Below are 27507 nucleotides of genomic sequence, written 5' to 3'. Positions count from 1 at the left end.
TCTTTCAGCCTAGCCTACCTCACAGGGTCTTTGTTGCAAAGCTAAACCCTATGCACATTCTTTGAAAAAGAGCATCCTGGGAGATTTTGGTGCACACACCGAGTTGTCTGTGCTCATGTGCATGTTTAACCCCCAGAGCAAGCGAGACTTCTTCTCGCATGGGAGTCTTTGTAATGCCAAAATACAGTAGCAAAGCAACTCCAAAAGTATAAACACAGTACAATTTACATGGCAAACACTAATTTTATCATCTTGATAATTTATTTAAACAAATTCAGCAAGTTGGTACATAGCTAGCGTGGTGTAGTGGTTAAGAGCGGTGGACTCTGATCTGGAGAACTGGAGTTGATTCCCCACTCCTCCACATGAGCGGTGGAGGCTAATCTGGTGAACTGGGTAGGTTTCCCCACTCCTACCCATGAAGCCAGCTGGGTGACCTTGGGCTAGTCACAGCTCTCTCAGCCTCACCTACTTCACAGGGTGTCTGATGTGGGGAAGGGAAGGAAAGGTGATTGTAAGCTGGTTTGATTCTTCCTTAAGTGGTAGAAAGTCGGCATATAAAAATCAACTCTTCTTCTTCTTCTCTCTCTCTCTCTAAATACACACACACACACACACACACACATATTTTACTGGTTTTATGTCAATCATCCTCCTGCACTCTGTAATCCTTCTTTGAGATGAAATCCTTGCACAGACAAATTCTGGGCAAGATGTAAAAGTCTTTTCCCATTCTTTAATCTTTCTTAAAGATAAATTCTTGGCAATGACTAATTAAATCTGTGATCTTACTTCAGACTATACAGATAAATGACAGGCTGCCGGCTCTCTCCCCATTTTGAAGTTGCTTCCTCAGAATAATTCTTGCTTATCCATAATAGAATTTCTCAATGCATTATCAACCTTCAAATAAACTTTGTAATGTGCCTTGTTTTCGTAGACGATTTCCTGTGTCCCATCAAAAAGGAGCTGGCGATTACCAGCGGGGAGTGGGAAGTACTCGGCCGACACGGTTCCAACGTAAGTCTCTTTTCACCATGGCTTAAATCCCTGCCAGATTTATCGCAGGTGCGGAGAGCTAGAACAGCCTGCGTTTAAATGTGCCCTGAGCACCGGGTTGTCAGGCAGGGCACATTTGCCTTTCTTCCTGCTAAACCTTTTGTGGAAAGTTGCTGCATGCAGCAAACATGCGCCGACTCACCAGGCAGCCTGGAGATCCAGGCAAGGCCCCTCTGTGTGCTGCCTGGGGCCTTGGGTGGCCTGGGTCCACAGGGCCCGCCAAAGAGCAGAGTGTGCTGAAATGGTCTCCCTGGCAATGCACTTGCCAGGTATGGATGGCCAACCTGTCTCCCACTTCTGAATTTCGGGAGCTTGTGTTCCAGTCGGTCAGCCAAAGTAATCACAAAATAGCAAACTGTTCAGCTCCCTAGGACTCTTCATTAAGCTAGATATGCAGCAGTGACACAAAGAACATAAGAAAAGCCCTGCTGGATCAGATCCAGGCCCACCAAGTCCAGCAGTCTGTTCACACAGTGGCCAAACAGCTGCCTCTAGGAAGCCCACAAACAAGACGACTGCAGCAGCACCATCCTGCCTGTGTTCCACAGCACCTTATAGAATAGGCATGCTCCTCTGATACTAAACAGAATAGGTACGCATCATGACTAATATTCATTTTAAGAATGTAAGAAAAGCCATGTTGGAGCAGATCAAGTTCCATCAAGTCCAGCATTTTGGTCACACAGTGGCCAGCCAGGTGCCTCTAGGAAGCCCACAAGCAAGCTGGCTGCAGCATCCTCCTCTCTGTGTTCCACAGCACCTCATATAATAGGCATGCTCCTCTGATACTGGAGAGAATAGCCCCGTCCTCCATAAGAACGTAAGGAAAGCCCTGCTGGATCAGACCAAGACCCATCAAGTCCAGCAGTCTCTTCACACAGTGGCTAACCAGAAAGAAAGAGAGGGGAAAAGGTGATTCAGAACATGGAGGTAAAACACCCACACAGCAGCTTGAAGTGGAATGTAGAATGTTTTGTGGATTTAATGGGATTGTGTGATAGCAGGCACATTTGGACGGGGGATTGCTATTAAGTGACAACTGACTCATGGCAACCCCATAGGGTTTTCAAGGGAAGAGACGAAAAGAGGCAGTTTGCCGTTGCCTTTCTCTGCTCTGGACTTCCTTGGTGGTCTCCCATTGAAGGACACATGAACGCACATGAACACATGAAGCTTGCCTTCTACTGAATCAGACCCTTGGTCCATCAAAGTCAGTATTGTCTACTCAGACCGGCTGTGGCTCTCCAGGGTCTCAGGAAGAGGTCTTTCACATGAAGCTGACCTCTACTGAATCAGAGCCTTGGTCCATCAAAGTCAGTATTGTCTATTCAGACCGGCAGCGGCTCTGCAGGGTCTCAGGCAGAGGTCTTTCACATCACCTACTTGCCTGGTCCCTTTAACTGGAGATGCTGGGGATTGAACCTGGGACCCTCTGCATATCAAGCAGATGCTCTACCACTGAGCCACAGTCCCTTCCCACGACAGCTGACCCTTCTTAGCTTCTGAGAGCTGATGAAATCAGTTAGGCTGGGCAATAAATGTTAGGGGGCACATGACTGGTTTTAAAGGCTACTGGGATGGAGAAGCGAGAAACAGTCACTCTGGTTTAGCATCCCTAAAAACTAGCTCTTAATTATCTGTCTCCCCAGCACCGGTTGCCACACATGGGTCCCTTATAAGACACAGCATGGAAGAAAGTGGTGGTAATCAGTATACCAGGGCCTCCCAACATAGTGGCCATGGACACCATGGCGCCTGCCGACATCTTTTCTGGCACCCGCCAAGTGTTTTTAGGAAGTGGGTGGGTCCAGGTAGGGCTTTTGCCCAGCAAGGCTTTTGATTGACTATTGGAGATTTGATTGGCTGTGTGGATTTTTTAAATGTTGCTTTGGCAGCAGTTGCCATACTTAAATTGTGGAACTCCCTGCCCCAGGATGTGGTGATGGCTGCCAACTTGGAAGGCTTGAAGAGGGGAGTGGACATGTTCATGGAGGAGAGGGCTATCCATGGCTACTAGTCAAAATGGATATTAATCATGATGCATACCTGCTCACTCCAGGATCAGAGGAGCATGCCTATCATATTAGGTACTGTGGAACCCAGGCAGGGCAATGCTGCTGCAGTCGTCTTGCTTAAGGGCTTCCTAGAGGCACTTGGTTGGCCACTGTGTGAACAGACTGCTGGACTTGATGGACCTTGGTCTGATCCAGCATGACCTTTCTTATGTTCTTATGCCACCACAGCACAAGGATCTACACTGTGTTGCTAAAATTAAGCTGTTACAATCATTTTGTGGCAGCCATTTTGTTGCTGTGGCCACCCTGCATGTCAGAATTCCAAATGTGCCCGTGGGCTTGAAAATGTTGAGTACCCCTACTGTATACTAACAAGGAAAGAGGGTAATTTTAGGTTGGTGTACCAGGTAAAGGGTTGAACAAAGCCAAGCTGGATAACAGGATAACAGAATTTGTACCCTTTGGTTCTGACCTTGACTTACTTCTCAGGCGAATTCGCCGAGAATTCAGTCTAGCCTGGGAACTTGCAGTGGTACCGACACGGGTCATTTATTTTGTGTGTGTATGTGTTTCTTATCAGATCCGGGTGGATGAAGCTAAAAAAATGGTATATTTTGAAGGTACGAAGGACTCCCCCTTGGAACACCACCTGTATGTCGTTAGCTACAAGTACCCCGGAGAGGTGAAGCGGCTGACGGATCGGAGCTTCTCGCACTCATGCAGTGTCAGTCAGGTACTTGCTTCCCTTCGCCCCCCTTTGCTTTCAGGGCTGAATTTCCCCAAAGACAGAGAAGGCGTCGGGCCTGCCCCCTATGAGAGCCAGCATGGTGTAGTGGTTAAGAACGCTGGACTAGGATCCGGGAAACCCAGATTCAAATCTCCGCTCTGCCATGGAAGCTCCCTGGGTGGCCTTGGGCCAGTCACACACACTAAGCCTAACCTGCCTCACAGGGTTGTTATAGAATCATAGAATCATAAGAGTTGGAAGGGAACACCAGGGCCATCTAGTCCAACCCCCTGCGCAATGCAGGAAATTCACAACTACCTTTCCCCATACACACACACACACCCAGTGACCCCTACTCCATGCCCAGAAGATGGCCAAGATGCCCTTCCTCTCATCATCTGCCTAAGGTCATAGAATCAGCACTGCTGACAGATGGCCATCTAACCTTAAAAACCTCCAGGGAAGGAGAGCTTACCACCTCCCGAGGAAGCCTGTTCCACTGAGGAACCGCTCTAACTGTTAGAAAGTTTTTCCTAATGTCTAGATGGAAAGTCTTTTGATTTAATTTGAACCCACTGGTTCTGGTCCGACCTTCTGGGGCAACAGAAACTGCTTGGCACCACTGTATTGCCAAAGGGCAAAAGGTTCTTTTCCCTTAAGTATTTCAGAGGCAATGATTACAACACTGCAAGAATTTAAGCGGTTTTATTGCCCATAAACAAACAAACAAACAAACAGACAAAAGAGGACCCACATCCCTTGCTCTGCACGGACCCCAAAATACAGCTGTGGGTAGACCCAACACACACAGCTCGGTCTGTACAGTTCAGTCTGGAATGAAAAGCAAGAAGAAGCCAGGCAAGCAGGGGGGAAGAAAGTAGCCCCCCCTTCTTACAGAAAAGCAATGGTGTGTGTGTGTGTGTGTGTGTGTCCTACTGCCTAGCAACTTGGAAGAGAGCTCTCCAAGGCCGCTGCCTCCTCCGCATGCCTATACCAGGTGCCTTACTCCCTTTTCCTTCCCATTAACCCCTTCCACCCCAGTGCTGTCATAGGACAATCTGTATGAAAGTGAAGAAACATGTGGTTCACCACTATCTCCTTGTGTTACAAAGGTCTTCTATTGAGTTTTCCACTACAAGCATCCTCTATATGACAGCCCCTCAAGTACCTGAAGATGGTTATCATATCCCCTCTCAGTCTTCTCCTCTCTAGGCTAAATATACCCAGCTGCTTCAAACTTTCCTCATAGGACGGTCTCCAGACCCCTCACCCCTCTTTGTTGCCCTCCTCTGGACACGTTCCAGCTTCTCTACATCCTTCTTAAATTGTGGTGCCCAAAACTGGTCAACAGTGTTGTTGTGGGGATAATATGGAGGAGAAGAGAATGATCTTAGCCCCTTGGTTCTCCACTGGGGAGAAAGATGGGGTATAAATGAAGTAAATAAATAAAAATAAATATGTATCCAGTCCCCTGCCCTAAAGTCACTTGCTCCTTAATCCTCCATGCACTGTGAAGTGGAAAGCAGGATGTGGTTACTCAGCAGTGATGCAAAAGCACTTTGCACGTGCTCAGGGAATATGCTTCCCTGTATATTCAACAATTAAAATTGGTCAGCAAGGTCACTTAGGGAATGTCAAACGAAACATAAAATGTCTTCCCCCCCCCTGGCAGAACACAGCAGCAGAAGGGGACAGACACAAGAACACATGAAACTGCCTTATACTGAATCAGACCCTTGGTCCATCAAAGTCAGTATTGTCTACTGAGACCGGCAGTGGCTCTCCAGGGTCTCAGGCTGGGGTCTTTCACATCACCTACTTGCCTAGTCCATTTAACTGGAGATGCTGGGGATTGAACCTGGGACCTTCTACATACCAAGCAAATCTCTACCACTGAGCAATGGCCCTTCCCCAAATGTCCCTGGGGAGAGAATTCCGCAGCTATTACTGTAGCAGCAGCAATGATATCAGAAGAAGAAGAAGAGTTGGTTTTTATACCCCGCTTTTCTCTATCTTTAAGGAGTCTCAAAGCGGCTTTCAATCACCTTCCCTTGTTCTCCCCACAACAGACACTTTTGAGGTCCGTGGGGCTCTGAAAGTTCGGAGAGAACTGTGACTAGCCCAAGGTCATCCAGCAGGCTTCAGTGGGGAATCTCTAGATTGTAGTCCACCACTCTTAACCACTACACCGTGCTGGCTCTCTCACTGATCTTTTCTTGCTGGATTTGCAGGTTAACCGAGAGTTCACACACTTTTCAACTGTCAATGAACTCTGTTGCTTAGAGCTACTTTCATCGTGGACAGTTAGTTGAAACAGTTACAGAAAAGTTAGATTAATTGTTTTTAATGGAGGTTGAGATTGGCCTTATCTTGCTATATCAGATGTAACTCATATATACATTTCTGATTGGTTTATTTGCAGTTATGTTAATTATCTCATATTTAATTTGAACCAATCAGTTATCTAGATATGACCATATGATTATAATAGATCTGTTTTAGAGAAAGATAAGACTGATATTTTTCTATAAAATATGCACTCCTGTGAAAAGCAAATCAGATTTCTCTGGATGGAAGCCTCTGGAGAAGACTGGGTGAGATAGCTTGCATTTTTTTTTATAATCCCTAAAAGCTGTGAGACAAAAGCTGAAACCTGATTGGCTTTTAAAACGATTACTTACTATAATAGTGAAAGTGAAATTTTTAATTGTATGTAGCCATTGGATATCACAATTTATTAAAACAAATAGTAATGCAAATACAATGGATTAACAAATAAAATATTAAAATAGATAATGAAATGTACTAAAACATTTCAATTTAAAAGATAAGTAGCTGTTCCTTCCGATACCACATGAAACCTTATTTTCCTTGCTGCAAAAATAAACACGGAGAGTCTGTATGATACTTATAGCCAGCGTGGTATAGTGGTTAAGAGTTGCGGTTTGGAGCGGTGGACTCAGATCTAGAGAACTGGGTTTGATTCCCAGCTCCTCCACATGAGCAGCAGAGGCTAAACTGGTGAACCGGGTTGGTTTCCCCACTCCTCCACATGAAGCCACCTGGGTGACCTTGGGCTAGTCACACTCTCTCAGCCCCACCTACCTCACAGGGTGTCTGTTGTGGGGAGGGGAAGGGAATGTGATTGTAAGCCAGTTTGAGTCTTTCTTAAGTGGCAGAGAAAGTCGGCATATAAAAACCAACTCTTCTTCTTCTTCTTCATACCCATCAATATCAGAAATATAATTTTCTCCGCATCCGAATGGTTATTAATACTGGATAATACTCCTGATAAAAAGTTAGCCCTGGGGCCAGCATACAATGGGCAAAATAAGATGTAGTGAGGTAAGTCCTCTAGAGTTTAGGATCCACAGATACAGACACATTGATTCCTTGGTGTTCTACATGCTAAAATATGATGAAGCAATGCAAGGAACTTTGATAATTTAGCATTTCTCTTCGCAATAATTGTAGAGTTATTTTTTTATGCCCATATTTTTTTCTAACAAGGAAAATACACTAACCTATGCAGTATACTCACAAAATTCGCATAGAACAGCCACAATGCAGTACTTTCAATATCAAAATATATTCAGCATGTTCATACTAACAATTAACAATATCCCAAATGTTCACATGCATCTTCTATATGCATACCTGTAAGTCACAAACCAACAATGTCCCAAGTGTTCACATACATCTCCTATACACATACATTTAAGTCACAAAAGAATCAATGTCCATAATATAAATAAATTCTGTAAACTGTGTGCTACTGTTCATTATGTCAAGGGTGCAATAGATATGTATGCAGCATGAAGCAAACGAAGAGGCAAGGAATCAAAGGAAAGTGATGAAGTACCTAGTACAAAACGGCTTGATTGCCTCTGGAGGATTACACTGTTTTTCGGCTGAGATTGTGTTGCACACTTTGTGCTGACTATTGGAACTGTTATATGCATCAAATTTTAGGCTGTTAGCCAGAGTTATGATTCTTAGATAGAATTTATTTATACTATGGACGTTGATTCTTTTGTGACCTATGTATGTATATAGGAGATGTATGTGAACACTTGAGACATTGTTGGTTTGTGACTTATGTGTGTGTTAAGTGCCGTCAAGTCGCTTCCGACTCATGAATGAAAGTCCTCCAAAATGTCCTATCTTTGACAGCCTTGCTCAGATCTTGCAAATTGAAGGCTGTGGCTTCCTTTATTGAGTCCATCCATCTCTTGTTGGGTCTTCCTCTTTTCCTGCTGCCCTCAACTTTTCCTAGCATGACTGTCTTTTCCAGTGACTCTTGTCATCTCTTGTTGTCTTGTTGTGACTTATAGGTATGCATATAGGAGATGTATGTGAAAATTTAGGATATTGTTAATTGTTAGTACACACATGCTGAATATATTTTGATATTGAAAGTACTGTATTGTGGCTGTTCTATGTGTATTTTTTTCTGTCTTGCTCAAAAAAAAGAATACATTCTTGATAAAAGTTTCTATAAGTGTTCTGTCTGGTTTGCTGGTTAATAGTTCAGAGAACCGAACTTTGCCTCCTTTTGTGTTATCAGAATTAAAGGTTGTTGATCTCCCTTTAATAGATAAATCCTGGAGAACTCTGCTGCTAAACAATTTTGCACAGGCAAGACTTTTAAAATCGTTTAGTTCAGATCCTCTAACACAGGGGTGTTGCAGCCATTTGTTACGGGCCGGGCTAGGCCTCGCCACCCCAGATTGAGAGTAGGGGTGGCTGCCACGGATGGCTTGCGGGCCGGATAAGAGCTCTCAAGGGGCTGGATCCAGCCCGTGGGCCTTACGTTTGACACCCCTGGTCTAACAGGATGTAAGGTCTGAGTTCACCTGTTGAATCCCAAGCACCAAACATCCAGACAGGGTATTCTAAGAGGCTGGTTTATTTGGGAAGCATAAGGTGAGTAGCAGGAACTTACAGGGGAAGGTACGAGGACTCTACTGGGGGGAATACAAGCAGGTTGGAACAGAAAACCAAAGGCACAGTTGGTTACAAGGCTGAGCCTGGTTCCCATGGTAGATTAGTTATCACGCAAACGGAGAGTAAGCAGTCATAACAAACTTCTGAGAAACAGAACCTGGAAGGCCAGCTGCGCTCCCAGGCCTGGAGCTCCCACAGGATGTGGGAGAGAATCTCTCATTACATTACTGTTAACAAGCATAGTTTCTGCCTCATCTATTTCTGCCACCTTTAATCTTGTCCTCGGCGGGCGGCTTGACGTCGGAGGTGTGCCGCTGCTTCTAAAGCGCTCTCTGTTTCTGCTTCTCTTTCCAGAACTGCGATATGGTCATCTGTAAATTCAGCAATCAGAAGAACCCCCACCAGGTGTCCCTGTACAAATTAACCGGTCCTGAAGACGACCCTGCCCATAGGTCAAAGGAATTCTGGGCCACCATTTTAGATTCCGCAGGTATTTCTGACTGAGTGTGAAGCTTGTAAGAGATTTCCTAGCCAAACGGTGTGGGCGGTTGGCCCGATTCATTGTTGCTGTTCCACATTAGCGTTCCTGTTGTGATGGTCACCTGGCTGTCTCGAGCCTGTGGGTATGGAATTTAGAGGCAGGGCATCACCAAATGCAGGAAGGTTGCAAGCCAAGCGCTTTCCTGAGACAGGTCCATGCTTCCAAATGGGCACCCTCTGCAGATGCCCTCGGGCTCTTATGAAGCATCTTGTGCATCCAGGAAACAGATTGGCTCTTGGTCAAAGGGAAAAGAGAAGAGTTGGTTTTTATATCTTGCTTTTCTCTACCATAAGGAGTCTCAGCGTGGTGTAGTGGTTAAGAGCGGTGGTTTGGAGTGGTGGACTTTGACCTGGAGAACCAGGTTTGATTCCCCCCTCCTCCATTTAAGCGGCGGACACTAATCTGGTGAACTGGATTGGTTTCCCCACTCCTCCACGTGAAGCCAGCTGGGTGACCTTGGGCTAGTCACATTCTCTCAGCCCCACCTACCTCACAGGGTGTCTGTTGTGGGGAGGGGAAGGCAAGGGGATTGTAAACCAGTTTGAGTCGCCCTTAAGTGTTAGAGAAAGTCAGCATATAAAAACCAACTCTTCTTCTCCTCCTCCTCCTTCGCTTACAGTCACCTCCCCCCCCCATGCACACAACAGACACCTTGTGAGGTAGGTGGGGCTGAGAGAGTTTGGAAAAGTGGGGAGTCAAACCCGGTTCTCCAGATTAGAGTCTGCCATTCATGTTGAAGAAAGGGGAATCGAACCCGGTTCTCGAGATTAGAGTCCGCCGCTCGTGGAGGAGTGGGGAATCGAACCCAATCTGCTGCTCATGTGAAGGAGAGGGGAATTGAACCGGGTCCACCAGATTAGAGTTCGCCGCTCATGTGGAGGAGTGGGGAATCGAACCCGGTTCTCCAGATTAGAGTCCGCCGCTCGTGGAGGAGTGGGGAATCGAACCCAGTCTGCTGCTCATGTGAAGGAGAGGGGAATTGAACCGGGTCCACCAGATTAGAGTTCGCCGCTCATGTGGAGGAGTGGGGAATCGAACTCAGTTCTCAAGATTAGAGTCTGCCACGCTGGCCATTAACCACTACACCATGCTGGCTGTTTGGTTTCAATTTCCATAGCCAGGGTAGAGTTTCCTGCTACAGGGTGAGGCTACCAAACCCAGACACGTAAAGAAGCCCATCTGCGGCTGAGCTCAGCAATTATGGTTGTCGTCTGCCTACCTGAGACGAGTTTGGCACTTTGCTTGTCAGCTGCTTGGGAGTGACCCAAAGCATCCTGGCTTTTTCCCATCGCCTCCAAGTCCCCTTGGATTTTATCCCCAAGGCTCAGGAAGCAAGCCAAGTACCAGGGAATGCGTTGGCAGGCACCATGGTGCCTGCGGTACCACATTGGGCACCACCGCTATGATAAAAATCTGATTTTATGCAAGCTTAGCAGACGTTACTTATGACAGAAGAAAAAGACAGTGCCACTGCTGTGTTCATGCGGAAGACCCAGACCTCTTCCTTCCAGCGTGTGTTGTGAGAAGTCCAGCACTAATTGCCTGCATTGCAGATTAAAACAAGCTCTACACATCTGCAGTTCCCCCACTACTGACCCAGGCACATATTGGCTAGTACTTGGGACATCACGAATACCAAGACATGCATTTCTCCATCACACACTCCATACCTGAATTTGCTGCCTTTTGGAATGTTGACGTACGATCTGGGAGACCCAGGTTTGATTCCCCAGGGTGGTGTAGTGGTTAAAAACGGTGCCAGCATGGTGTAGTGGTTAAGAGTATTGGTTTGTAGCAGTGGACTCTGACCTGGAGAACCTGGTTTGATTCCCCACTCCTCCACATGAGCAGCGGAGGCTAATCTGGTGAATGGATTTGTTTCTCCACACACGAAGCCAGCTGGGTGACCTTGGGCAAGTCACAGCTCTGTTAGAGCTCTCTCAGCCCCACCTACCTTGCAGGGTGTCTGTTGTGGGGAGGGGAAGGGAAGGTGATTGTAAGCTGGTTTGATTCTGCCTTAAGTGGTAGAGAAAGTTGGCATATAAAAGTCAGCTCTTCTTCTTCATTCTGTCAGGGAAGCTTACTGGGTGACCTTGGGCCAGTCACGCACACTTAGCCTAACCTACCTGATAGGATCATAGAATCATAGAGTTGGAAGGGACCACCAGGGTCATCTTGTCCAACCCTCTGCACAATGCAGGAAATTCTCAACTCACTCACTCACTCCCACACCCCCAGTGATCCCTACTACATGGCCAGAAGGTGGCCAAAAAAAACAAAACCCTCCAGGATCCCTGGCCAATCTGGCCTGGAGGAAAATTGCCTCCTGACCCCAAAGTGGAGATTGGCATTTCCCTGGGCATGTAAGAAAGAGCCACGAGAGCCAAGCGCTGACCAACCCTTCCTGTCCTGTGGTGAGGATAAAAATGGAGGAGAGGAGAACAATGTAAGTTGCTTTGAGTGCCCACTGGAGGAAAAGCTGGGGTAGATATGTAGCAAATACATATTTTTTTTAATGTGGTGGACTGGGGGTATTCGACTGTCATGGCTGACAGCTCCATTAGGTGCAAAACCATGAGGTTTAGCTGAAACACCTTCTGTTTTGCTTTCCTGCAGGACCGCTCCCCGATTATATCCCCCCCGAGATCTTCTCTTTTGAGAGTTCTTCAGGATTTGTACTTTATGGGATGATATATAAACCTCATAATCTCCAACCTGGAAAGAAATACCCGACAGTCCTTTTCATCTATGGAGGCCCTCAGGTTAGTTTCTGGAAAGACCTTCTGATTGGTCATACCATTCTTTCGGGAAGAAACAGATGTGAAACAAGCCCTCCATCCAAGTTCTGTGCCTGAACATTCCAGGTTCAGCACCAAGAAAAGTTAATTGCATTGAACTGTGCAAACTCACATAGTGGCACGTAACTCTGCAACCTCAAACTATTTTTTGGAAGTTGTTTTGATTTTGCTGGGTGTGCAGAAGGGACAAAGTGTCCCTACCCCCAAATCTTTGGAAATCTTGCTCAGTCTTCCCTTCACATGAACACATGAAGCTGACTTATACTGAATCAGACCCTCGGTCCATCAAAGTCTGTATTGTCTCCTCAGTCCGGCAACGGCTCTCCAGGGTCTTGGGCAGAGGTCTTTCACATCACCTACCTGCCTAGTCCTTTTAAACTGGAGATGCCGGGGATTGAACCTGGGACCTTCTGCATGCCAAGCAGATGCTGTGCCACTGAGCTATGGCCCTTTGGGGTTCTGATGTCAACAGACATTGCCCACAAATTTCCAAGTATATTTTTGCACCCATGAGGGACAGAAACTTACTTTGTCTTTCTAAGTTGACATTGGCATTCCCAGAAAACGATGCCCAGTAATTCATTCTGCCTGCCCATGAAATGACATAGACAAGTGTTGGACAAACCTGTGAGAAATTTGCGGGTAGAAAGTTTTTTTTTAAAAAAAAAAAACACAGAAAACAATTCTCCGTCTGTTATGGGGCAAATCTTATCAGGCTGTGCCATGGTGGCATTCTTGAAATTTCCAAATCAAACACTTCCAGAATATTGCAGACGACTGCACAAAGGTTACATTTTAAAATTGCACTTTAATTTTGCACATTAATACGTTATTGGTTCTGCATTAAATTATACGATGAAACATAATGGGTTCTGGATGCTTTCTTCCAGGTGCAGCTGGTGAACAACCGCTTTAAAGGGGTGAAATATTTCCGCTTGAACACGCTGGCTTCCCTGGGTTACGTGGTGGTGGTGATCGACAACAGGGGGTCCTGCCACCGGGGCCTGAAGTTTGAAGGGGCCTTTAAATACAAGATGGTAGGTTGTGAAACGTGTGCAGAGGTTCAGACTCTGGCCTGGACACTTTAACCATGTACTTGACACTGGCCCAGAGATTCAGGGCTGTTGCCTTTTTCTCATCTTGTCAAAGGTGGTGTCAAGTCGCTATCAGAATCATAGGGTTGGAAGGGACCATCAGGGTCATCTAGTCCAACCCCCTGCACAATGCAGGAAATCCACAACTACCTCCCCCGCAGGCTGTGCTACTGGGTAACAAGAGCCAGCATGGTGTAGTGGTTAGGAGTGGTGGACTCTAATCTGGAGAACCGTGTTTGATTCCCCGCTCCTCCATATGAGTGGCAGACTCTAATCTGGTGAACCATTTTGGTTCGTCTGCGGTCTTCTGTGCAGTCCCACATTGGGACTGCGCTTGCGCAGGCCAACCTCGGAAAGGATTCTTCTAGCTTCTTAAAATCCGATAGGGGGCGCCGTACGCCAGTGCGCATGCGTCCGCCTTCCCGCCCTATGACGCGGCGTCACGGCGCCCCCTACCCAGTTCGTTCTTTGCCGCCGGGAAGAAAGGACGTTCTTCTTGCAGCTTCTCGCTTTCTCTCATCTAAAATAAAAGAAAAAAGGAAAATTAACGGTAATGGCACAGGCAGCTCTGTTCAAAAAGTGTCTGCAGTGCGACACTAAAATGACTAAAACAGATGAACATTCGCTCTGCGTGTTCTGCCTGGGTGAGTCCCACAATGTGACTGCCTGCAAGATTTGTTTGCAGTTTACACCGAGGGCCCGTGCTGACAGGGCCTCCCGGTTGAAAGCTTGGCTTTATGAAAAGGTTCTATCTGGATCTCAAATGCCGGCCTCGAAGTCATCGGCCGAGCGAGACCACTCAGTACGTTCCGAATCAGTCGGTTCCATGCGCTCGGATCCGACCCCCGCACCCGCTCCGAGATCCCGCCCCCGTTCACCTACTACAGAGAAAACTAGGAGCGCTTCGGAACCACTCCCAAAGAAGGCGCGAGCTAAGACCAAGCACTTAACAAAAAAATCAAAGGAACCGAAGGCATCCGGTTCCAAGAGTTCTACCGATCCGATTACTAGGGAGGACGATCGTACCCCGCCTCCTCTTAGTACCCCCTCCCCTCATTTTGAGAAAGAGTCATCGGATTTGGAGGTTGACCTGCCTGATCTGTTTTTGAAAGAGATCCAGGGCTCTTCTCATTCATCTCACCATGATCAGTCGGTTCCAGCTACTGGTTCCATGGGATCACAGCAACAGGCTATGCCTCCAATGTCTCAGTGGTGGCCCCCCCAGTGGTATGGGCCAATTCAAGCAGCTCCCTGGCAAGGATACCCCTACCCACAGTGGGGTCCGCATTTTCAACAACCCCAACAGTTTCCATCCTGGTCTGGCGACCAAATGCAGCCTTTAGCTACACAAGAGGCTGTACCTCTCTTGGATCAGCAGTTGCATTTCAATCTGGAATCTGAGCAAGATGCACAGTCACTTCGCTCTGAATTAGGCTTGGATGAGCCGTCTGAGGCTACACCAGATCTATCTACTGGTGACCAGCTGCCTGGCCCCTCTGGGGAAGAAATTTCTAAATTTTCAGAACAAATGACCAGAGCTGCTAAAGCTTTGGGACTCGATGCCAAGTCACTTGCTCCTAAACCAAAAGAAATTTTTTTATCTCCTCTTTTTTCCCAAGCCTCCACATCTACAGCCCTTCCGGTGCTAGAGGACTTTATGGACATGGCCAAAAAAGTTTGGGAGAGTCCTTCCACCACCCCATCTACATCTAGGAAAGTAGACAGCATGTACAAGGTCCTTCCTTCAGGATGTGAATTTTTGTTTTCTCATCCAGCTCCTTCATCAGTGATTGTAGCCGAGTCTCAAAATAAACGTTTGGGCAGCCATTCCTCACCGTCTGATAAAGACAGTAAGCGTATAGATGTTCTTAGTAGGAAAACATACTCTGCAGAGGCGCTTGGGTTCCGAATTGGAAACTATCAAGCAATAATGTCAGCCTATCATCTATTTTTATGGGAAAAGATGTCTACTTACCTGAGTGACTTACCTGACGAACAGAAATCGTTGGCTAAAATAGTGATATCAGAAGGAATTCAATTAGCACGTCACCAAATGAACGCCGGTAGACACGCATCTGAATCGGCTGCTAGGGGCATGGCTGCCTTGGTCTCCCTGCGCAGGTTTGCTTGGCTCCGCTCCACTGCTCTGTCTCATGACGTGAAAAGTACCATCGAGGATTTACCCATTGACGGCAAGGGTCTGTTTGCAGCCACTACTAATGACACTCTCAGCCAGTTGAAGAAAGAGAAACAAGATGCCAGATACATGGGGGTATCTGTCCAAGTACCTGGCAGTTTCCATAGGCCACGCTATGGTTATAGGGGTACTTCCTTTCAACCCAGATTCCAGAGACCACCTCCCCCTCCACTCATTCCCTACGGGCAACAACGGGGTTTCCAGTCGTTCCAACATCAGAACAGAAGGAGGTTTCCAAGGTCCCGACCCTCCGCCCCGAGATCTCAATCTCCAAGGAATCAAGGCCCCAAATCTTCCTTCTGACTGTTACAGAGTGGGGAAAGCGTCCCCTGTATATTTGGCGACCGTTTAGCCTCTTTCTTCTCAGCCTGGTCAAATATAACTTCTGACTCTTGGGTTTTACACCTTGTTTTATATGGTTATTCGTTAGAATTTCAATTTTTACCTGTTTTAGGTCACCCTCCTTTGGGCACTGGCTTGGAACTATATCCAGCCTTACAAGCCGCTTTAGCGGAATTGATTAACAAGGGTGCAGTTCTACCGGTTTCAACTTCTCTAAGAGGTTTTTACTCTCGTTTGTTTGTAGTTCATAAAAAAGATTGCGGATTACACCCTATTCTTGATCTGAAGTGTTTTAACAAATGTTTACAGTACAAAAAATTCAATATGCTGACTGTTCATAATGTTTTGCAGTTATTAAAAGTTGGTTGGTGGTATATGGTTATTGATTTAAAGGATGCTTATTTCCACATTTCTATCCGGGAGGACCATCGTAAATACTTGAGATTTGTTGTGGGAGGACAAGTATTCCAATATGCTGTGCTACCTTTTGGTTTGTCCACAGCTCCCCGTGTTTTCACTAAGTGTATGGCCGTGGTAGTGGCACACCTTCGTACCAAAGGTTGTGTAATTTTTCCTTACTTGGACGATTGGTTGGTTACGGCTCCTTCTATGGAGCAGTTACTGGCTCAAAAAGAGCTCATTTTAAATTGTTTAGGTTCTCTAGGCCTTATAGTTAATTTTAAAAAATCTGTCCTCATCCCGACTCAAACAGCTAGGTTTATTGGCACTTCCCTGGATTCTACTTTGGGTAAGGCCATTTTACCTGCAGACAGGGCCACCAAGCTATTGGGTTTGGTAAGGTTATTTTTAAGAAAAAGACATCAATCGGCCTTACGTATCCAAACACTCTTGGGTTTGATGGCTTCCACTACAGCAGTTATTACAACTGCTCGGTTGCACATGAGACCCTTACAGAATTGGTTTGTCAGAAAATTTAAACCTCTCCTTCAGTCCCAAAGGACTAGATTTTCAATACCTAGACCAGTGTTACATACCTTGAAATGGTGGTCCCAAATGCATAACTTGACTTCTGGCGTTTCTTTTGGTGTGTTTACCCCGGATGTGGTGCTTACTTCTGATGCCTCTTTGATGGGTTGGGGTGCACACTGTCAAGGCTTCTCAGCCCAAGGTTTATGGTCTTCTCAAGAGGTTTCCCTTCATATTAACGTTTTAGAACTGCGAGCAATTCGTTATGCTCTTATGTCTTTTGCAGAAATCCTGTACAACAACGCGGTGCTCATCCAGACAGACAACACCACCGCAATGTTTTATCTAAACAGACAAGGGGGTACAGTCTCCCTCACCCTTTGCAAAGAAGCAGAACGTATTTGGGAATGGGCAGTCCTGCACAACGTGTCTCTACAGGCCATCCATATTCAAGGTGTACACAACATCAGGGTGGATTCCCTAAGCAGGGTTTTTTCCCCTCATCACGAATGGTCTCTAAAATGGGACTACATTCTACCCATTTTTCAAGAATGGGGATTTCCCGAGATAGATTTATTTGCCACATCTCGAAATACAAAGGCAACCCTTTTTTGTTCCCGAGCAGGCCACGATCCAGGATCTCTAGGGGATGCGTTTCTGAGACCGTGGGTGGGGGCTCTGTTTTATGCCTTTCCCCCAATTCCTTTGATTACCAAAACACTAGCTCGGATTCAGGATTACAAAACTCATTGCATCTTAGTAGCTCCATATTGGGCCAGACAAACTTGGTTTTGGGAGCTTCTCAATCTTGCTCAGAACAATTTCAGGAGCCTTCAGATAGCGCCGGACCTTCTATCAGGGGGCCAAATGCGGCACCAGGACCCGGGTATACTTCAATTGACAGCTTGGCTTTTAAATCCTCCTCAGTAAAGTTGTCTGATCAGGTTCTGGAGGTAGTTTTAAATTCAAGGAAACCTTCTACTCGGGTTTCTTATGCTTTTAAATGGGAACGTTTCTCTAAATGGGTGATGAGTACAGGACATTTTCCGTCATCATGCCCGTTGCCAGTTGTGTTAGATTACTTACTATCCCTCAAGAAAACAGGTCTAAGTTTTTCGTCAGTTAAAACCCATTTAGCAGCCCTGCCCGCCTTTCATGTGGGAGTGGATGGGTATTCCCTTTTTTCCCATCCTACGTCTAAGTTGTTTTTAAAGGGTCTATCAAACATGTTCCCAGTTAGACATGAGCCTGTTTCACAGTGGTCTCTGTCTCTAGTTTTGGCTCAACTAATGCTCTCTCCCTTTGAGCCCTTGGGGAAAGTTCCCCTGGCATGGTTGTCCTATAAAGTGTGTTTCTTAGTAGCCATCACATCTGCGCGAAGGGTGGGTGAGCTAGCAGCGTTAAAGTGTCACCCTCCTTTTATCCAGTTTTACCCTTCTAAAGTAGTATTACGTACCAGCCTGGAATTTAGGCCCAAAGTGGTGTCCGAATTCCACTTGGGACAGGACTTGGTTTTACCTGTATTTTTCCCCAACCCGCAGTCTACAGCGGAGAAAACTCTTCACTCTTTAGATGTTAAACGGGCTTTATTATATTATTTGGATCGTACAAAACAGTTCCGGAAGTCAGATTCCCTGTTCGTATGTTTTGCTGGTCCGAAGAAGGGATTGGCAGCATCGTCCCAGTCTTTATCCAGATGGCTAGTGCAGGCTATACGTCACTGTTATAGGAGAGCTGAAAAGAAGTGTCCTAAATCCTTACGAGCATACTCCACAAGAGCCCATTCTGCTTCAGCTGCCTTTCGGAAGAGAGTTCCTATCAAGGATATTTGCAGATCTTCGTCAGAGACTTTCGTTAAGCACTATGCCGTCGACGTCGATGCCAGACAGGATACAGCTGTGGGAAAAGCAGTTTTACAGTCATTATTCGACTGAGAGCTCACCCCCTCCTCCAGGTGAGTGCGTTGCTATATAATCTCCCAATGTGGGACTGCACAGAAGACCGCAGACGAAAACAGAGTTGCACTTACCTGTAACTGCTGTTCGTCAAGATGTCTTCTGTGCAGGCACACATCCCACCCTCCTGCCCCTCGGAGAGCTCTCATATGTTGTTTGTTCTTAGTTTTCCAGTGTTTCAGGCTCTTCGAGTGGGCAAAGAACAGAACTGGGTAGGGGGCGCCGTGACGCCGCGTCATAGGGCGGGAAGGCGGACGCATGCGCACTGGCGTACGGCGCCCCCTGTCGGATTTTAAGAATCTAGAAGAATCCTTTCCGAGGTTGGCCTGCGCAAGCGCAGTCCCAATGTGTGCCTGCACAGAAGACATCTTGACGAACAGCAGTTACAGGTAAGTGCAACTCTGTTTTTCCCCACTCCTACTCATGAAGCCTACTGGGTGACCTTGGCCAGTCACAGTTCTCTCTAAAGTCTCTCAGCCCCACCTACCTCACAAGGTGTCTGTTGTAGGGAGAGGAAGGGAAGGTGATTGTAAGCTGGTTTGAGATTCCTTAAAGGCAGAGAAAATTGGATGTAAAAACCAACTCTTCTTTTTCTTCTTCTTCTGTTTGCACATTACACTGAAGGTGCATGCATCTCTGTGTAAGAAAGAACCAGCATGCATTCATTGGGGAAATAAAGTGGGGAAAATAAATAAAGATAAAATAAAACTGGGGAAAAGAAGCTGGATAAAATGTGGGGTGTGAATCTCACATTTGGCTGTTCAGGTGCTGAAAGTAACATAAAAATTACTCAATACAAAGAAAAATCCAGTATACACTGTACCCAAGGGGTCCCCAACATGGTGCCCACCAACCCCTCTCCTGGTGCCTGCCAATCGGTTTCAGGAATTGGGCAGGGCCAGATGGGGCTTTTGCCCAGCAGGGCTTCTGATTGGCTAATGGAGATGTGATTGGCCGTATAGATTTTTAAAATAGTCGCTTTTGCAGCAGCTGCTACCACCAAAGAAGGATTGTTGCTGCGTAACTGACAATGAACTGTGTGCCTGCAGAAAATATTTTTAAACCATATCTTCATTTTAAAAAGCATCCTGTTAGACACGGCTTCTGCCTGAACTGTTGAAGAGTTACTATTACGGTCCCCACAACAGACACCCTGTGAGGTAGGTGGGGCTGAGGGAGTGTGACTAGCCAGCTGGCCTCATGTGTAGGAGTGGGGAAACCAACCTGGTTCACCAGATTAGCCTCTGCCGCTCATGTGGAGGAGTGGGGAATCAAACCCGGTTCTCCAGATCAGAGTCCATTGCTCTGAACCACTGCTCTTATCCACCTCACCACGCTGGTTCTGCTGAGTCTTCTGCATGCTGCAGACACACTGTGGCTGCGCGTACACCCCTGATCACAGTGAGGGGCAGGCGCATGGGCTCTTCCTCCACCCATTCACACAACTCAGTAATCATGCGAGGGAAGGGTCATTGCGCTTGTGGCCGAACTTACTCCCTGTGTGGTGATCAGGCATGCAGACAGGGTCGTCTGCATGGGGCTCCTGTGTCCACTCAAGCATCCATAAACGTCTTCAGAGTAAATGTCTTTACAATGTCAGGGTAACCTCTGCAAAAATGCTCATTTCAACAGGGGCAAATTGAAATCAATGACCAAGTCGAAGGCTTGCAGTACTTGGCTTCCCGATATGAATTCATCGATTTGGACCGGGTTGGTATCCACGGCTGGTCTTATGGAGGATACCTTTCCCTCATGGCATTACTGCAGAAGTCGGACATCTTCAAGGTAGGCGATCATGCATGAAGACGCTCTCTTTGGTTTGTGTGCCTGTTTCTTTTGGCAGCCTAGCTATTTACTGGGGCTACTCCTGAAGAGAGTTCACAAACTGCAGCTAGTGCGCAATTCTGCAGCTGGGGAAGGGCTATGGCTCAGTGGTAGAGCATCCACTTGGCATGCAGGAGGGCCCAGGTTCAATCCCCGGCATCTCCAGGCAAGTAGGTGATGGGAGAGACCCCTGCCTGAGACCCTGGAGAGCCGCTCCTGGTCTGAGTAGACAACACTGACTTTGATGGACCAAGGGTCCGATTCAGTAGAAGGCAGCTTCATGTGTTCATGTGACTTCTGATCAGGGCCAGCTACCGGGAGCATGTGTCCCTGGCACCACAGCAATTACACTGGCTGCTGATCCGCTCCTGAGCCCAATTCAAGGTGTTGTCGTTTTGTTGTTTAAAGTCCTACATGGCTTAGGACCAGGGTGTCTGAAGGACCATCTTCTCCCATATATTCATGCCCAGGAATTAAGATTGCAGGGAGAGGCCCTCCATCAATCAAAGAGGCTCATCTGGTGGGCACATGAGAAAGGGCCTTTTCAGTGGCAGCCCCGCGATTAGGGAGCAACCTCCCCAGGGAGGTGCGCCTGGCCCCTTCACTTTTGATCTTTAGGAGGCAGCTGAAGATGGTATTATTTAGTGCTGCAATTGACATGGTTATTATTATTGACAGGCCTAACTGGAGTTTTTAAATTGTGACTTTTTAATGAGTTTTTAGCATTTTTTTAAATTTTGGGTTCTCCCCCCACCCACAATAGTTTTATTTATATTCTAAGCCACCTTTCCGCAAGGGAGAAACGGAGCTGTGGCAGAAAGGCAGCGTGGTGTAGTGGTTAAGAGTAGTGGTTTGGAGCAGAGGACTCTGATCTGGAGAACCGGGTATGATTTCCCACTCCTCCACATGAGCGGCAGAGGTAATCTGGTGAACCGGGTTGGTTTCCCCACTCCTCCACATGACGCCAGCTGGGTGACCTTGGGCTAGTCACAGTTCTCTTAGAGCTCTCTCAGCCCCACCTACCTCACAGGGTGTTTGTTGTGGGGAGGGGAAGGGAAGGTGATTGTAAGCCGGTTTGATTCTCCCTTACGTGATAGAGAAAGTCGGCATATAAAAAAAACCAACAGCAAGAACTAAGAAATGTTTTAAATAAATAAATATTGATGCCGTCTCTTACCCACCCCCTGCAAAGCTTAACAAAATATGAATAGCCTAAGAAAAACATCAAATGAGCGGCTTTAATCTGAGGGGTTCATTTGATCCACAAAACCTGACTGCATGCACTGTCTTTGCGGGGGTGGGGGTGGTAGGCCATGGCGTGAGTGATATCTTAACCCCATGTGTTCATGGCTTTAGTAGAAGCTGCATGCTTTGGCATCCTAGTTTGCAAAAGAAAACTTTTGCTGAGTCAGAGGTGAGGGAGCATCCTTATTTCTAACACACATCACAAAATATGGCAAACAACCCCACAAAATGTGATGTAATGTAAAGGATCATCTTGCCAACTGAAATTATTAAAGAAAAAACCTAAAGAACAGGCAAAGTTCTCAGACTTGTGTATTTTTATCTTGCTCTGGGAAGAGAACATAAGAAAGGCCATGCTGGATCAGACCAAGGTACATCAAGTCCAGCAGTCTGTTCACACAGGGGCCAACCAGGTGCCTCTAGGAAGCCCACAAGCAGGCAGCTGCAGCAGCACCATCCTGCCTGTGTTCCACAGCACCTCATAGAATAGGCATACTCCTCTGATCCTAAGAACATAAGAAAGGTCATGCTGGATCAGACCAAGGCCCATCAAGTCCAGTATTCTGTTCACACAGTGGCCAACCACTGTGTTGCTTTCAACATGTGATGCTTTCTCCCCCTCCCTAAGTTTATCTTCACAACAACCCTATGGCCAAAGAGAACTTCATGGCTGACTGGGGAATTTGAACTTGGGCCGTCCCAGTCGTAACTTTCACCATTGCACAATGCTGCCTCGCGTCATCTTTCCATAAAATACTAACAAAATCCTAAAAGGGAAAAAGCCCCTGTTAATAGGTGAAATGCGGCATCTGCGCCCACACTGCTCTGCGACAGCTGAAACGAAGGGCCGAACTCCATGTTCTGATCTTAGCAAGTTGGATTCCCTGCAGTTGTGGGATATGGCCTTTAAAAAACAAAGGAGAGCCGCAACGGACTCAGAACACCACCCTGGGGGGCGTAAGGGCTTCTTCCTCCACCCCAGCTGTTTCCTTTCCGGTAAGCAGCGCTGGGGAGAGAGCCGCCCCCCATTTTTCCTGCTCCATGTGTGCTTGGCTCCACCTCCTGAGGCCGCCATTTTTGGGCAGGGTTCATTAGGTAAGGTAAAGGTAATCCCCTGTGCAAGCACCAGATCATTCCTGACCCATGGGGTGATGTCACATCCCGATGTTTACTAGGCAGACTGTGTTTACGGGGTGGTTTGCCAGTGCCTTCCCCAGTTGTCTAAACTGTACCCCCTGCAAGCCGGATACTCGTTTTACTGACCTCGGAAGGATGGAAGGCTGAGTCAACCTTGAGCCGGCTACCTGAAACCAACTTCCGTTGGGATCGAACTCAGGTTGTGAGCAGAGCTTTTGACTGCAGCTTATCACTCAGCACCACGGGGCTCCTAAAAGTTAGTCCCCTATTCAAGCACCGGGTCATTACTGACCCATGGGGTGACATCACATCACGATGTTTACTAGGCATATTTACAGGGTGGTTTGCCATTGCCTTCATCAGTCATCCACACTCCACTCCCAGCAAGCCGGGGACTCATTTTACCAACCTTGGAAGGATGGAAGACTGAGTCAACCTTGAGCTGGCTACCTGAAAACGACTTCTGTCGGGATCAAACTCAGGTTGTGAGCAGAGCTTTTGACTGCAGTATTGCAGCTTACCACTCTGCACCACGGGGTTCCTTACCTCCTTTCAAAATTCCAGAGGTGCCGGCACTCTGTCGCTAGAAGGTTGTTTTTCTTTCTCCCCCCCACTGTTCTTAGACCGAGGTCTTGAACAATAAAACCGTAAAACTTAAATAAGACCCACCCCTAAAAACACCTCCTTTCATCTCTTCTCTGCAGCAACTAAATAAGTACGCTGAGGTTCGGAGTCCTCTAAGAGGAACTGAACCTTTGGCTCCAAGGTTGCTCGAGAAGATGTGGACCATTTGTTACATCCATTTTAGCCTAAGTTGGTACACGTAAGGACAGTGCAAAAGGATATGTATTAAGGAGTCCACTGAATGAAGAGGGCAGGGACACAGCCGGTTTAAAAAAGGGATCTTTAGCATATGGCCCAGCAAAATAATTGAAAAGGGGGCAATTAAATCTTGAATGCATAAAGATTCTACATAACTTTGGACTAACTGGAGAATCCAGATAGAAAGGAAGATTACCCTTAGATAACAGGCCCAGGGCAAGTGGAGAACATGTCCTCCGAGCGAAGGGTTGTTTTATGCCAAAAATATTGATGGCCATCTTGGAAATTCCCAACAGGTGGCTGTCGCCGGGGCTCCAGTCACCTTGTGGCTCTTTTACGACACGGGGTACACCGAACGCTACATGGGACACCCGGATCAGAACGAGCAAGGGTATTACCTGGGCTCTGTGGCTATGCAAGCGAATAAGTTTCCTTCAGAGTAAGTGATTCCTCTCACACACACACCCCAGCCCCTGCTGTGTTAAATCCTGTGTTTCTTGCCTAATTAAATGCTTAAACAGTTGTGTGGTAGTAAAAAGCCACTTAATAAAGTTGAGTGGGCATTTACATAATCACAGCCCATTAGGACTAATCTGTTTTCCCCCCAAGTCTCCTTGTCATTAAAGCGTTATCTTTTGCTTCAAGAAATCGCAGACAGAGACCCCTCCTTTGCTTCAGAGGGGGGTAATTGGCCTCAGTTGCTAATTAACAGCATTAATTAGATCCTCCATCTCAGCGGTTGGCTATAGATTAGCTAGTTACTGGACAAGACGAAGCCATAATGTTTGTACCAGCCAGGGAAGGGGAACTATTCCCCCCTTAGATTAAAGAAATTAAGATGGGGGTTGCTCTCGTCTAGTGTCCTGAATGCCCACTGCCTCTGGGGACTTTTCTCTCCTGTTTGTGTGTAAAGTGCCGTCAAGTCGCAACAGAGTGGTAAATTCCCTCATGCATATGGTCGATTGCCAGATTCTGGTTGGTGATGGAGGGATTGCATGTGGGCTTTTTTTGGGGGGGTGGGGAAGGGCGTTACCACCCCAGTCGTTCCTCTTCAGGCCAGCTCCATCTCCATTGTGAAAGATTCGAACCTGTGACATGTCTTCAAGCATGGTGTAGTGGTTAAAAGCGGTGGTTTGGAGCGGTGGACTCTGATCTGGAGAACTGGGTTTGATTCCCTGCTCCTCCACATGAAGGCAGCTGGGTGACCTTGGGCTAGTCACACTCTCTAAGCCCCACCTATCTCACAGGGTGTTTGTAGTGGGGAGGGGAAGGGAAGGTGATTGTAAGCCGGTTTGATTCTTCCTTAGGTGGTAGAGAAAGTTGGCATATAAAAACCAACTCTTCTTCTTCCTCCTCTTCTTCTCCTCTTCTTCTTCTTCCTCCTCTTCCTCCTCCTCTTTCTCCTCTTCCTCCTCCTCCTCCTGACTGGTTTCCTCAGACCCAACCGGTTGTTGCTGCTTCACGGATTCCTGGATGAAAACGTGCACTTTGCACACTCAAGCATACTGCTGAGCTTCCTGGTGAGGGCTGGGAAACCGTACGACCTGCAGGTAAGGCAGTGGGTTGTTCTGAGGGCCTGGGTGCTGCCCGGACCGGATCTTTTTGGGGTTGACGGGTGACAAAAGCAGACCACCATCTGGGGTGCCGGGGGCCATTCTGTTCTACGGAGAGTATTCTGGCACACCATCTTATCACCTGCGCTAGTAAAGACGTCACCCATGCGGCCACATAGCATTAGCTGTGAATACGTCCATCTGTATTTTTCATGTGTACAGTGGATTGGATCCAGCATGGTGTAGCGGTTAAGAGCAACGGACTCTAATCTGGAGCACTGGGTTCAATTCCCCACTCCTCCACATGAGCGGTGGACTCTAATCTGAAGCACTGGGTTCGATTCCCCACTCCTTTACATGAGCACTGGACTCTAATCTGGAGCGCTGGGTTCGATTCCCCACTCCTCCACATGAAGCCAGCTGGGTGACGGTGGGGTAGTCACAGTTCTCTCCAAACTCTCTCAGCCCACCTACCTCACAAGGTGACTCTTGTGGGGAGAGGAAGGGGAAATGATTGTAAGCCGGTTTGAGACTTCTTAAAGGTAGAGAAAACCGGGGTATAAAAACCAACTCTTCTTCTTCTTCTAAATGGGTGGTTTCTTTTGACTCTCCTTTCCCACTGCAGACCTCTCTATGCTGTTCTGGGGTGGGGGTGGGGAGTGTCCCTGTGCCCTTGTGGAGATTTGCAGGGGTGGGGGTGTCAGGAAAGTTCCATTCCTCTGATGGAAAATATAGTCTGGATCCAACCCAGCGTCTGCCAAAGAAATACGTAGCATGAACATATGCATTGTTTCTGTTTCTTTACAGCATGCATTAATTCCTTTTAGCCTTTTAATTGACAGTGTGGAAAACCTTTTTATGATAATTTGACAAAAACTAGGCAGAAACAATGCCCCCAGGGCTGAATCTGCCTCAGGGCTGCTAGTTGGTTATATCGAGGAGATACCGAGAGGTTCCCTGAAAAGGGTTATCAGAATAGACTTTAAATGTGGAACTGAAAGAAGCTGGGGGAGTCCAAACCTGTTCCGTTTGGTGCAGGGTTTTTTTTTAAAGTTACCCAGGCCTCATAGACTAACACCAGAGCAAATTGGTCTGATAGTCAAGTTAAATTGTTATTTTTCTAACTTGAGCTTCTCTGATCAAGAATGTTCTATCTCATGATATTCTTATTTCATCGGAAGCAATCCACCATTGCCCATGTGTGGGATGTTAACAGATTGTTCCTAATCCAGCCTTACAGGGTGGTGGAATGTTCCTAATTCCAGAGTGGTATAGTGGTTAAGAGCGGTGGTTTGGAGTGGTACTCTGATCTGGAAAACTGGGTTTGATTCCCCACTCCTCCACATGAGCAGCGGAGGCTAATCTGGTGAACTGGATTTGTTTCCCCACTCCTGCACATGAAGCCAGCTGGGTGACCTTGACTGCTCTCTTTGAGGTCTCTCAGCCCCACCTACCTCACAGGGTGTCTGTTGTGAGGAGGGGAAGGGAAGGTGATTGTAAGCCAGTTTGATTCTTCCTTAAGTGGCAGAGAAACTCATCATATAAATACCAACTCTTCTTCTAATTCAGGGCATTCCTTTAAAAGTCTCTGTGCTTATACCGTCTGGGTGCTTAATGTGAGCTCTAGTCCCGTGATAATCCCATAAACGGACTTCAGCAGACAGGCAGTCCAAAGAAAGCTGATTTATTAGAAAATCCACAGGTAGCAGAAGCCAGGAGTCAAAAGGATACTAGTAAAGATCATAAGTTCAATACATGGCATAAATAGATGGGCAAACGGGAGATAAGCCTGGATACCATGGCAACCTCCCTCCCTAGAGTTGTCAGGAGCTCTGGAAGTTCCCACTGGAGAAAGTCAAAACAATCTGGGAGCCGGCCTTGGTCAGCACCTGGTGTAACCACAGCATACCATTCTCAGGCCTGTGCCTGACACTTTGTGCCACTAATTGCCCTAAACATTCTTGAATAAAGCAAGTAAAATAAAGCAGCAACAACTGAAAACAAATATGATAGATCCAAAATAAAAAGAACATAATAAAAATTAAATAAATATGAAATTCGGAGCATAGCCTTGAGTGTCCTGCAGTCTTGCACCAGAATCCCCCCCCCCTCACACACACACACAGACATGCTTGAACAAAGGTTTGGGGTTTCTCTCTCTTTACAGGGGCTAACAATCTTACAACCAGAGTCCAGTGGCACCTTGTATCAACCGGCAACCGCTCTCCCAGGTCTAAAATGCTGACGACAGCACTTTCAGACTCCCGACGGGCAAGGTGTGGTTCGTTTGATAGTAAGGTTGAGGGCTTTTCTCTGCCAAAGCC

At 46.9% G+C, this 27507-nt stretch overlaps 1 protein-coding gene across 1 annotated transcript in view; it reads left to right on the top strand.

The window, feature by feature from the left end:
- The window catches only part of DPP8 (dipeptidyl peptidase 8), a 54036-nt gene that overhangs the window by 23528 nt on the left and 3001 nt on the right, over nt 1-27507 (top strand). Inside the window, exons 12-19 of the mRNA XM_056865828.1 lie at nt 941-1020; nt 3655-3807; nt 9103-9238; nt 11906-12051; nt 12978-13124; nt 20235-20387; nt 23927-24069; nt 25069-25180. Coding sequence (XP_056721806.1) covers nt 941-1020; nt 3655-3807; nt 9103-9238; nt 11906-12051; nt 12978-13124; nt 20235-20387; nt 23927-24069; nt 25069-25180 — 1070 coding nt within the window. The remainder of the gene's footprint in view (nt 1-940; nt 1021-3654; nt 3808-9102; nt 9239-11905; nt 12052-12977; nt 13125-20234; nt 20388-23926; nt 24070-25068; nt 25181-27507) is intronic.

Source organism: Euleptes europaea, chromosome 20, assembly GCF_029931775.1.
Source record: "Euleptes europaea isolate rEulEur1 chromosome 20, rEulEur1.hap1, whole genome shotgun sequence".
Taxonomy (NCBI): Eukaryota; Metazoa; Chordata; class Lepidosauria; order Squamata; family Sphaerodactylidae; genus Euleptes; species Euleptes europaea.
The sequence above is the reverse complement of the archived record's forward strand: the minus strand, read 5'-3'. Positions and strand labels throughout refer to the sequence as shown.